This window comes from Herpailurus yagouaroundi, unplaced genomic scaffold, assembly GCF_014898765.1.
Source record: "Herpailurus yagouaroundi ecotype Mexico unplaced genomic scaffold, PumYag 28, whole genome shotgun sequence".
NCBI classification, from domain to species: Eukaryota; Metazoa; Chordata; class Mammalia; order Carnivora; family Felidae; genus Herpailurus; species Herpailurus yagouaroundi.
In genome coordinates, this window is record NW_024412376.1 from 4615870 (window position 1) to 4628506 (window position 12637).

The following is a 12637-nucleotide window of genomic DNA, read 5'->3' on the forward strand; positions in this document are numbered from 1 at the left end:
TCGCGGAGGGATGGGTTCTTGGGACTATCTCCTTGGCCATTTCACTGGCATCCTCTGCTTTTTAAATTTTGTTTGGTTGCTTGTTTTCAATTATACACTGTCAGTTGCTGCATATTAATATGTATGTTTGTTGGGGTGCCTGGGTGATTCAGTCGGCTGAGCGTCTGACTTCGGCTCAGGTCTTGATCTCATGGTTCGTGAGTTTGAGCCCCATGTCAGGCTCTGTGCTGACAGCTCAGAGCCTGAAGCCTGCTTTGGATTCTTTGTCTCCCTCTCTTTTTGCCCCTCCCCTATTCACTCTCTTTCTCTCCCTCTCTCTCAAAAATACATAAACATAAAAAAAGAAATAAATAGTGTGTTTGTCTATGTGTGTATTATTGTCCCTTTTCTCAGACAGAATTGAAGTACTTGCATAGAATTTGCTTCTTTCACGCTGTGATTTTAAATGTTCTCAAGTAGAAACAGGACTCATTTCATCTAGAGTAAAGCTTGCCAAACAACTGAGGCAGTAGACTTCTGATTCTATGTACTCTGTCCAAAATCTCATAAATTATGAATGTTTTTATTCTGACTGGTGTGATCATGAATCATTCCCAGTTCTGTGTGATTTTTCAAGGATTTTTTTTTCTGCTCTCTGATTCAGGTTCTTTTTTCCCCCTAGTCTTTAGGAATTGACTTAACTTTTCACGGAGAGTTAAATTATGTTACTTTATTTCATAGGTAGAAACCTTGCTTTAAGATACATAAAAATCTGCAAGATAATATTATTCATTTTCCCTTGAATAGTTAATAATTGTTATAGCACTCTTAACAAAACTAAGCCACCTAAAATCTCTTGTATTTACCCATATATTTATCATTTCCAATACTTTAATTATCTGAGGATTTAAGTTTTCATCTAGAATCATTTAGTTTCAACCTCAATCTCTTTCTCCAGCGATTTTTGTAGTTCATGTCCACTTGCAATGAATTCTTTAGTTTTTTATGTAAAAATATCTTTATTAATCTAATTTTGGTGTTATTTTTGCTAGATTTATAGTTTGGGGATGATAATCTTTTTCCTTCTGTACTTAAAATGTATTTCACACTCTTCCCTCCTTGTTATTTATGAAAATTCAACCAATAATGGAATTGTTTGTTTTTGTGTAATCTGTCATTTATTTTTTGCTGCTTTCATGTTCTTAAGTGTTGATTTTCAAGCCTTGGTTAATTTGTGTAGGAATTTATTTCTTCATTAATTTATTTCTTCATTCTTCCTGGTTATAGCATAATACTTAAAAGTTTAAATGGAATAGTTCTTTTGATGTTCTAGCAAATTATGCTTTCACTAAAATCTAGGTATGAAAATTAATTGCTACTAATAATTTGTTACTAATCAAAAACTGGCATTGCTTTCACCTGAAAGTTTTCTTAAATTCCCCTCAGATACTGAGACACTTCATAGTGGTTGACAGTTGGATTTACTTCTTCTGATAGTGTTCAATAATTTCACTGCTTGATCTTACAATGCTATGATTTCTGTGTGTTATTTGTTATTTAGGCTTATTCTCTTGCAAAAAAATAAGACTCATGAGAATTTCAGTAGAACAGTCTTTATGTACCCTTTATTCAGATTTCCCCAAAGAAAACTTGTTCAATAACCATAGTACATTACCCAAATCATGAGACTGTTTCACTCGTTTTCTAAAATTATTATAGGTTTACCATTTACACTTAGAAATAAGACCTATTTTTATTAATAATATGTGCTGAGTGAGATATAAGTTATTAAGTTTTTAGGAATTTTTTTGACTAAGGGTTTCCAAATGTTCTAACATAATTTATTGAAGAGATACTCTCTTGCTTGAAATTTTGCACCATTCTCAAAATTCACTTGAGCATACTTATCTGGGTCTATCTCTGGACTTTATTTGTTTCATCAATCTATTTGTCTGTCTTCTTTCAATATTGCATTGTTTTGATTACTCTAAATATGTGGTAAGGCTTAAAATTTCAGAAATTGATTCTTACTTTTTAAAATTATTTTCACTATTCTAATTTCAGTGCCTTTCCACTGAAATTTCAAAACCGTTTTTAAAAACATAGTGCTGTTTTGTTAGGTAATGCATTAAACCTATAGTTCAATTTGGGGAGAATTGAAATCTTCACTTTGTTTTATTTTTTAAAGCCATGAATATGCGGTGTTTCTCACTTTCTTTAGGATTTCTTTGATTTGTTTCTTCAAAATATTCTAAGTTTTAGCATATAGTTCCGTACATGTTTTGTTTCATTTTTACCATTTGTTGGGCTGGTTTATATCCTCCCCAAATTGATAGGTTGAAATCCCACCCCCAGTACCTCATAATGTGACTGTATTTGAAGAGAAGGCCTTTAAAGGAGTAATTAATGAAAATCAGGTCAATATGATTGGTGCTCTTATAGGAAGAGATTGAGGCAAGATATGCACTGAGAACAGACCATATGAAGACATAAGGAGAAAGGACTTAGAAACCAGCCCTGCCAGCATCTTGATCTGGGATGTTCAGCCTTTAAAATTATGAGAAAAAAATATTGATGTTTAAACCACCTAGTAGTGGTACTTCGTTATGGAATCCCCAGCAAACTGATACATATACATAAATGTTTTAACTTTTTAAAGAAAAAATTGTAAATAGAATTGTGTTTTCAATTTCAGTTTTCAATTGTTCTAGTGTATTTCTAATATATAGAAATACACTTGATTTATTTGTTGAACTTATATCCTGCCTCCTTTCTACTTATATTTCAGTTCTATGGGTTTTTTATTTTTATTTTTATTTTTTTAATTTTTTTTTCAACGTTTATTTATTTTTGGGACAGAGAGAGACAGAGCATGAACGGGCGAGGGGCAGAGAGAGAGGGAGACACAGAATCGGAAACAGGCTTCAGGCTCTGAGCCATCAGCCCAGAGCCCGACGCGGGGCTCGAACTCACGAACCGTGAGATCGTGACCTGGTTGAAGTCGGACGCTTAACCGACTGCGCCACCCAGGCGCCCCTAGGGTTTTTTATTTTTAATAAAATAAATAATAAACTTCCCTTCTGGCAACTATGAGTTTGTTCTCTATATTTAGGACTTCTATTTGTCTCTTTTTTTTTCTTTGCTTATTCATTTGTTTTGTTGTGTTTTATTTTAATCCCATATATGGGAGAAATCATATGATATTTGTCTCTGCCTGACTCACTTTATATAGCATTATAGCCTTTAGGTCCACCCATGTTGTTGCAAATGGCAAGATTCATTCTTTTATATGCTGACTAATATCCCATTGTACATACACATATCACATACTCCTTATCTGTTCATCTATCAGTGAACACGTGGGTTGCTCCAGTAGTTACACCACTTGTTAATTTTTGCTTTTGTTGCCAGTGCTTTTGGTGTGAAACCCAAAACTTGTTGCGAAGACCAATTTGAAGGAGATTTTTGCTTATGTTTTCTTCTAAACCTTTTACAGTTTTAGGTCTTATGTGTAAATCTTTAATCCATGTCATGTTAATTTCTGTGAATGGTGTAAGATAAGGGTACAATTTCCTTCTTTTGTACATCATAGCTCCTTTTAATCAACAAGCTCTACAGTGATGTCCTCTTTTTTTATTTCTGTTAAGAATTTTTTGTATAATTGTCTTCTCTTCCTGCACAATATAGCTACTGGGTTATTTTATTTTACCGTATGACTTTATTTTTTATAATTTTTTTAATGTCTATTTATTTTTGAAAGAGAGCAAGAGACAGAGAGCAAGTGGGGGAGGGTCAGAGAGAGACACACACACAAAATCCAAAGCAGGCTCCAGGCTCCAAGCTGTCAGCACAGAGCCCAACACGGGGCTCGAAATCACAAACCCTGAGATCATGACCTGAGGTAAAGCTGGATGCTTAACTGACTGAGATACCCAGGAGCCCCTTGTTGTGTGACTTTATAGAGGGGATTCATTCTCAACTGTGGAATTATGGAAGTACAAGAGCATGTTTTCTTTTTCTGAGCTGGCATTAAAAGGCCAGCTTATGGTTGTTAACAACCTGTCTTAAAATCTGATGATCAGCTTGATATCACCTTTCATGTTTTGCTGTGGCTTTATCTGTCTTTCAAATTCTGTTACTGGAATTTTTTCCTTTCTTTTATACTTCAGTCTTATAGTGTAAAAAGAAAAGGTACCTATTAACTATTAGCTATTAACTGATTTTTCCATGTTTTCATTCACACACTTGCACATACATATGTACAATCTTTTTTTTTTCTTTTAGGCATGAATTACTTAAATCTTATTCACCATAAATTTCAACTGATGTAGAAAAATAAGAAAAACTTTAAGAATTTTGCTTGTGATGACTAAAGGGATGAGAAAAGTTTCACAATTTACTTATCAAAAGTTAAGTCATGTGAAATACGACTCTGTACTGCCAGCAACCTTTTTAAAATAACTTCTCATTCCAAATGTCCTTACCATAGCTTTGCCTATATCTCTAATTTCTGTTATTATTTTTAAAATTCATCCATTATACTACAACCTTTTAATGAGCTTCCATACAAATACCTTACTCCTATGTATATTGCTGGGTCATTTCCCAAGTGTTACACCTCAGACTAAACATTAATTCATAAATTTTAAGTGGTTCTACTCCTCCTCAGAATTTTCTTTTGGAGTACTTCATTTTCTTCATAATACTTTCTGTGATCGATTTGTATTGATGAAGTTTGTTTTAAGTTTCTTGTTTATTTTCTTTCTTCCTTTCTGTAATGGAAGCTCCTCATGTGAACAATGTCCATTTCTGTCATGCATGCCACTACATTTTCATCTTCTGTTAATGTGCCTGACACATGTGTACACTGAGTTAATATTTACTAATTGGATGAACTGATTTAATGGAAAAGTTACACAAATGTGTTTTATGTTGATTGCATCAAAAATACTAAGTGTGCTTATGGCTATAGAATTTGAGCGTGTCAAATTGTAAACCAGAGAATATTGGTAGTTTGATCATTCCCTACATTCTTGCATTGTTCTTAATAAAATGACCAGTATGGATAGTCCTGTCAATGACTTATCAAAATAATGTTGTAAAATATACTTAACATAAAGAGTATTAAAATATAAAATTTTATGGGAACAAAATGCTTTAATTTAATTTATTACTTGCTTTTGTTAACTTCTTATATGATGGTTTTCCCTTCAATCTTCTTTATTTTAGTATCCAGATGCAGTAACTTTGGAAGGATTTTCAGTTATTATAGCTCAACTACTTGGCCTTAAAATGGGATTAACATATGATGATATTAATAAATGTTCTTGTCCAAGAGCTACATGCATAATGAATCATAAAGCAGTGTAAGGCTTTTTTTTCTTCTTAATTATTTTACATATATATATGTTAGGTTGTTTACAAGATGTGATGAATTTTTTATTCTTTATATTCCACTCCACGTCAAAAATTGGAAAGGTATCGAAGAATTTTCCTACTAATAAATCTGTCTAAGTGATACAAAACTCCAGGAAAGTGGTAAATATCATGATTAAGAAATACCTGAGGGAATTAGAGGGAAATTTTTAAGATTTATAAAGACTTTGAAATACTATATAAACACGGTACTATTATTGTTTTGGCTGTTACAGCATTTGGCATTCAAAGCAAAGATATGTAAAATTATCCTCAGTAATATAGTCCAGGGAGCTTTGGCCAGAATTTTAAGGGAAAGAAAAAAGAGGAAACATTTGAAAAAGAAAAAAAAAAAAAACTGTCCTTATTTATAGATATTACGATTGACTACCTACATAAATCAGCAGAGTCATAATACAATTAGAACAATAATAGCATTAAAAATTTTATTAAGATAAGAGGAACTACATTATCTATAGACAAAGAAATAAAGAGAAAAGAAGGAAAGGGTGATGATGCTGGATAAAATGAAGACTTAACAAAATCACTGAGTACATTAGGATACAATCTAGTGCGTAAGTACAGGGGCTGGCTTTTATTTATTTATTTTTATTTTTTTAATGTTTAGTTATTTATTTTGAGAGAGAGAGAAAGCAGAGGAGGGGCAGAGAGAGGGAAAGAAAATCCCAAGCAGGCACTGTCAGTGCAGAGCTTGACATGGGGCTCTTGAAACCACAAATCGTGAAATCATGCTCTGAGCCGAAACCAAGACTCTGAGGCTTTACCGACTGAGCTGCACAGGCACTCATAGGTTGGCTTTTTTTTGGAGATGTGTATACTCAATTATTGTGATAAGATGTTAGCGGAGTAAATAAAGATGTAGGTAGTTTGGTTAATGGAGGTGGAAAGATGAGGACAATTTCTTCTGATAGGAAGCTGAGAATAAGGAGCATAAGAGCTTGGATAAAAGACATGAAACACCTGTCTTGGAGACTAGAAATTAGAAATGACTTCAGAATGTGATAAGATTGTTGGGCCTTTTGAATGGATACTTAATATTAGTAATTACAAAAGTAATATGAATTCAAACAGCATGTTTGTTTATTTTGGCCCATGTAATTTCAGCTATCAAACGCATAAGTAAAGAAAGTAAATAGTTGAGGTTTTGCCAAGTTAATAATGTCCATGGGATTCAAAAAGAATTAGGGTTGCAGGAAAAGCTGTGTTTCTCTGAAATAACGTTTTCAGTGTTTCCAAGCCCACACTTGGAGTTTGGGATAAAAAATGAAAATACTTTGAAACAGCTGCTTTAACTCAACTTATTTTGTAGTTGTCTTTAGACCTCGGTGGTAACTTTCCCCACAAAAAAACCAATCGATTAAGACTTACTTTGAAATGTCTGGGTCTATTAAAATTCTATATACTTAGGCTAATACATTCATTTCTTCCTTTTCATGGCCATCTTTTAGGCAGAGATTTAACAAATTGCTTTGTACACGTTTTAAATGAAAGTTTCAAGTTCTTTTTTTTTTTTTTTTTTTGTAATGTTTATTTAATTTTGAAGGAGAGAGAGACAGCATGAGTGGGGGAAGAGCAGAGAGACAGGGAGACACAGAATCCAAAACAAGCTTCAGGCTCTGAGCTGGCAGCACAGAGCCCAACGCGGGGCTCAAACTCACAAATTGTGAGATCATGACCTGAGCTGAGGTCAAACGTTTAACTGACTGAGCCACCCAGGTGCCCCTGAAAGCTTCAAGTTCTAACTAACACTTAATTTTTACTCAGAAAGCATGTGGTCCAAGTAGAAAAGAACCTAGGTCTCTGTCTATTTTTAAGCTAATTTTGTGTACAAAGATATCAGTGCTCAAAATTTGTAGCTTTCTGCCTAAGAGTAGCCTGCAAAACTGTAGTGGCACTGATGTCTATTGAAACAAAATAGTTAAAAGTAATAGACAAAATTGCTTAAATATTTTTCCTTGTGACAGTCTTCACACTTTCCCCTATTGATTCCATTACAAATGAGTATATCAATGAAAGCTAAAGCATGCCTTTTTTTTTCTCACTCTCCCAACTCCAAACCCTTGGCAGTTATACATTTCTTTCCTTGGAGGCTCTGGAGTCAACCCAGAACATCACTCATCACAGATATAGCTGTTTAAGAGTTACTGTTTCAGACATGATTGCTTAGAGGGGAACTGTGAAATAGAATTAAATGTAAACCACATATGTAATTGTAAATTTTCTAGTGGCTGCATTAAAACATTTAAAAAATCATAGGGCGCCTGGGTAGCTCCATTGGTTGAGTGTCCAACTTTGGCCTAGGTCATGTTCTCATGGCTTGTGGGTTTGGGCCCCATGTTGGGTTCTGTGCTGGCAGCTCAGAGCCTGGAACCTGCTTCAGATTCTCTGTCTCCCTTTATCTCTGCACCTCACCGACTTGCACTCTGTCTCTCTGTCTCAAAAATAAGCAAACATTAAAACCTTTTTTAATCAGATGAAGTTAATTGCAGCAATATGTTTTAATGTATTTTATTAACATATAATAAATATTTAATATATAATATATTTAATATATTTTAATATATTTTATTTAATTCAATGTATTCAAAATGTTACCATTCCAACATGCAGTCTCATGCAGGATTACACCAATGTTATCATCTTGAGAAACTAGAAGATTAAAGTTGCCTGGAACTGAGAATAGTGGATGGGACAGGCTTGGCTGAGAAGACCAGTAGACAATATTTTACACAGTATATTTAAAATATATATTGGAGATCTATTAGACATATATATTAGATATCCCACTAAAAATATAGCTGTGAACATGAAAATAAAGACCTTCACAGAACTTATATTTTAGTGCAAAATTTAAGTCATATAAAAACAGATTTAAAAAATACAAATATGCTTATTTTTACATGATACGATAATATAGAGTAATATATGTAGAAAAATAAATAATGACAGTGGAAGGAGAATGTGGGAAGGGACACAATTTTATATAACATCAAGAAAGACCGCTTTAGAAAGTTACATGTGAGTAGACATCTGACTGAAATGAGAGAAGAAAACTTTGGATATATGACTGAAGAGCGTATCAGGTAGAAAGATAGATGGTAGATAATAGATGATATATAGATAGATGATAGATAGGTGGATATTTAACCATTAAACTTTACTGCTTTCCTGTAAAGATACATTTTCAATGCCATTTTAAAAATATTAAAGATTAATAGTGATAAATTAAAATGTAATCATGTTTGACTTCATCTCTGCTAAGGCACAACTTTTTATTTAAGCTATCTTGCAATTCATATCACTATATATGGAACATCATTTAGATGTTTTATTTATCTTTTTTTATCTTTTATTTACCTGGTTTATTTATCTTTTATTAACCTGGTTTATTTACCTGAGGATTATTATTTCATTGTAGGGGTTCCAGTGGTATAAAGATTTTTAGCAACTGCAGCATGCATGACTATAGAAATTTTGTTTCAAAGTATGAGGCTAAATGTCTTCAGAACTTTTCAAATTTGCAACCATCATACCAAAATCAATCAGTATGTGGTAATGGGATTTTGGAACCTAATGAAGAATGTGACTGTGGAAGCGAAGAGGTAAGCAGTAAAGATTGGAATTTGAGCACAATTTCTTGTATTTCTAATAAGTGGTTTTCATGGTATTGGAATTATATATGCAACTATGTCTTCAATATGGAACTTGGATATGAAAGTGAGTAGTGGTTAGGATATATATGAATTGCTTTTCCATCCCTCTTCAATTGAGAAGACAAATGCTTCATGAAAACTTGGTTTGTACACACTGTTCCCAAGTATGCCAGTGAAGAGGTTTTGCATACATAGGCTGAACAAATGGCTTTTTATCCACAATTTATTTCCTAATGTATGTGGCCCCAGTCTCTGTTTTTTCTACCAACTTCTTTTGAGTTTGTTTCAAATTTTCCCCTTTCTTTTGGTTGCAAGAATGGTAAAACATTATAATGTTTTTTTTCTTAATCCTCAAGCATTCTTGCATTTCCAATTTCAGGATGATCAAAAACTTGTCCTGTTTGCTCACTTCTAAATATATATATATATCCAGCCTACCACAGTCTCGTCAACCAAATATTCTATACATATTAATTATAATAACATTATTATAATAGCATTATTGCATAATATGTCATAATTCCCCTCTATTTGAATAAAATAAAATTTCATTATTAGTCCCCCAGAAGTTACATGAATTTCTTATCCATCTACAAAAAGTACCCCACCATTTGTTTACATAATATTAAATCTCTACAAGTTATCTTAATTCTCCACTATTCTCCAGCATTAATATATATGTATGTGTGTGTGTATATATATATATATATATATGTGTGTGTGTGTGTGTGTGTGTGTGTCTATGTAGGCTTTCCAGTTATCTCAGATTTTCTTTTTTTTTTTTTCATTTTATTTATTTTAGAGAGAGAGAGAAAGAAAGAGAGAGAACAGGGGAGGGGCAGAGAGAGGGAGAGAGAATCCCAAGCAGGCTCCACACTCAACATGGAGCCTGATGTGGGGTTCAAACTCATGAACCATTAGAGCGTGACCTGAGCTGATATCAAGAGTCAGATGCTCAGCTGACTGAGCCACCCAGGCACCCCTCCAGTTATCTCAGATTTTCTAAAGTCATCTTAGTTTTCTAATTAGTGATACTATGCTCATCTTGTATTCACATCCTCCTAGATACGGTGCCAATTGCCACAAAAAAAAAAAAAACCTGGTTATTTTTAATGAAGGATAGAATAAAGCAACAGAATCTGGAGCTAGGTCTGCACATTGTGAATTTCCACAGCTACCAGCTGTGACATATTGTCACTTACAACAGACACTGTCAGTGGCCTACCAGTATCTTCTCAGCATTGACTATTCCTGGAGAGAGTATTTTTTTTCAAGTATCTAAGACTTTTTGTTGGAGTACCTCCTCTGGTCTCAGTAGCATGCTCAGCTTTTAGCAGGGTGGACTTAGTGCACTTGGGGCTAACGATTAACCCTCAAATAATTATGAAGGGTATTTGGTGGATAATTGCCCCAGATTCCTTGACTCTTACAAGGAAATTCTATGAAATATGCTCAGTATCAGAGTTCTGCAAACTGGCCAGTGGACAAAATTTCGCTGCTACATATTTTTGTGAATGGAACTTTATCGGAATGACAACCATGCCCATACATTTACATATTATCTATGGCTGCTTTTGTGCTACAATGGCAGAGTTGAACACTTGCAATAGAAGCCATAAGGTGCACTATTTTAGCAAAGTTGCAAATAGTTGATATTTCACTCTTTACATAAAATGTTTTGATGCCCCCTATTTTATATCATTTCCTAGAAGTACCTGTGGGATTTAGCTTAAGAGAGCAGTAAGCAACTCACAAACCTACATGTACTGGCTTGTTTCCCTTCCTTAACATCTTGCTCCCATCTTGCTCTTAGTGTTTTGGTGGTAGGTAGAATAGACATTCAAAGATGTCCTCACTCTAATCCTTTGAATTGTGGTAGGTTATATTACTGAGGTACTTTGCAGAAGTTATTAAGGTTATGGACTTTAATATGGGGACATTATCCTGGAATATCTCAGTAGGTCCAATCTAATCAAATGAATCCTTAAAAACAGAGGGCTTTCTCTAAGTGAAGTCACAGAAATAGCAGAAGACTCAAAAATATTTGGAAAGAGGGACCCAACCTGCTGTTGCTGAAGGAAGGAACATGGAAACACAGAAGGAATGTAATTAGTTTCTAGGAGAAGAAAACATGCCCTTGACTGATAGCCAGTAAGGAAACAGGAATCCCTGTACTATAACCACAAGGAACTTAATTGGGCAGACAATCTGGATGAGACTTGAAGTGAATTCCTTCCCAAAGCCTCCAATAAGGACATAGCCCTATTCACATCTTGATTTTACCTTTGTGATACCATAAGCAGAGGATCTGGACTAGTTTATGTACTTAAACTTTTGATTTATAGACTATAAGACAATTATTTAAGTTGCTAGGTTTTTGGTAATTTGTGACAGCCTCATTACGGAGCTAGTACACTCTCCAAATAAAGTACTTGTCTGCGTCCTTGCTTAGTGGTCTGTTTCTTGGGGAACTAAAACCAAGTCAGCTGGTACCAGAAGTTTTCCTAGGAAGCATACACTCAGGGTAAGATTATGAAAGTGGATGTATTGCTGGCCAGATAACAAAATGTACTCATTTATAGGTTCAGGACATTTGAAATGATGGACTTTAGAAACCTAAACCTTCAAATTTCTCAGAAATCTCTGTTCTGGGAAGTCACTGCTAGCTCAATGGTGGAAGAAGGTAGCTTCACATTGCCTAGAGACCACACAAAGATGTGTTCACAAGCAATGGATGTCTCACAAGATGATGCTTGTTCTTTTCAAGATCTGTCCCTGCCTTCCCTCATTGGTTCTAGACTGCATCAAATCTAAGTATAGCCCGAGTGAGAAAGTACTTTCTGCTCTTAGGATAAAGAGATTATTTTTTAAGAATCTGTAGAATTTGTTAATATGTATGTACAAAAACCTGGATAATATGCCATGAATAGATGCTAAAAATGCTGGCTCACAGCGTTAAGTATAGGCCTGGAGAGGGTAGGGTTTACTGATAGGATGATAATCTCTACCGAATAAAGATCTATTAGGCAAGGAGATTTGGAGCCAGTCTTGATTTGCTGCTGGATGAATCTTTGAACATTGCAGTCTGGCCCACAATAAATGAGGTTCATATGCCAGAACTGTTTTATTATTTTTTTATTGCCAGAACTACCTTAATATAGAAATATGGAAGGGTCTCAAAAACTCAGAATAGTGGTCCTAACATAACAAAATGTAAGAATAAAAAAATCTAGCATCCAATTATTTGGGTGGCTCACCAGATACTGCTTTCAGTAAAACAATGAAAAAATGTGCTGCTAAGAAGGTCCAAGTATTGTTGAATGGTAGCTTTCTTGTATAGATAGGGATTGACTATTGGAAGCACCATGACAGAGTTGGGCACCCTGTGTCACTAGGGATCATTGAATACCAAAATCGCAGAGGCCAAGTGGCAGTACTTAGCAATAACAGCCAAATGGATGTAGTTAGCATAAAGGGAAGAAAAGCATAGATGGAAACTATGGTTTTGAGCTGCATGGATTTATACTAATAGTTAAGAAAGATCTGGGTCACCAGTTACCATATTTCTT

At 34.3% G+C, this 12637-nt stretch overlaps 1 protein-coding gene across 1 annotated transcript in view; it reads left to right on the forward strand.

The window, feature by feature from the left end:
• The window catches only part of LOC121039922 (disintegrin and metalloproteinase domain-containing protein 18-like), a 162896-nt gene that overhangs the window by 60519 nt on the left and 89740 nt on the right, over nt 1–12637 (forward strand). The window contains exons 9-10 of the mRNA XM_040490381.1: nt 5209–5345; nt 8834–9017. Of these exons, the coding sequence (XP_040346315.1) occupies nt 5209–5345; nt 8834–9017 (321 nt within the window). The remainder of the gene's footprint in view (nt 1–5208; nt 5346–8833; nt 9018–12637) is intronic.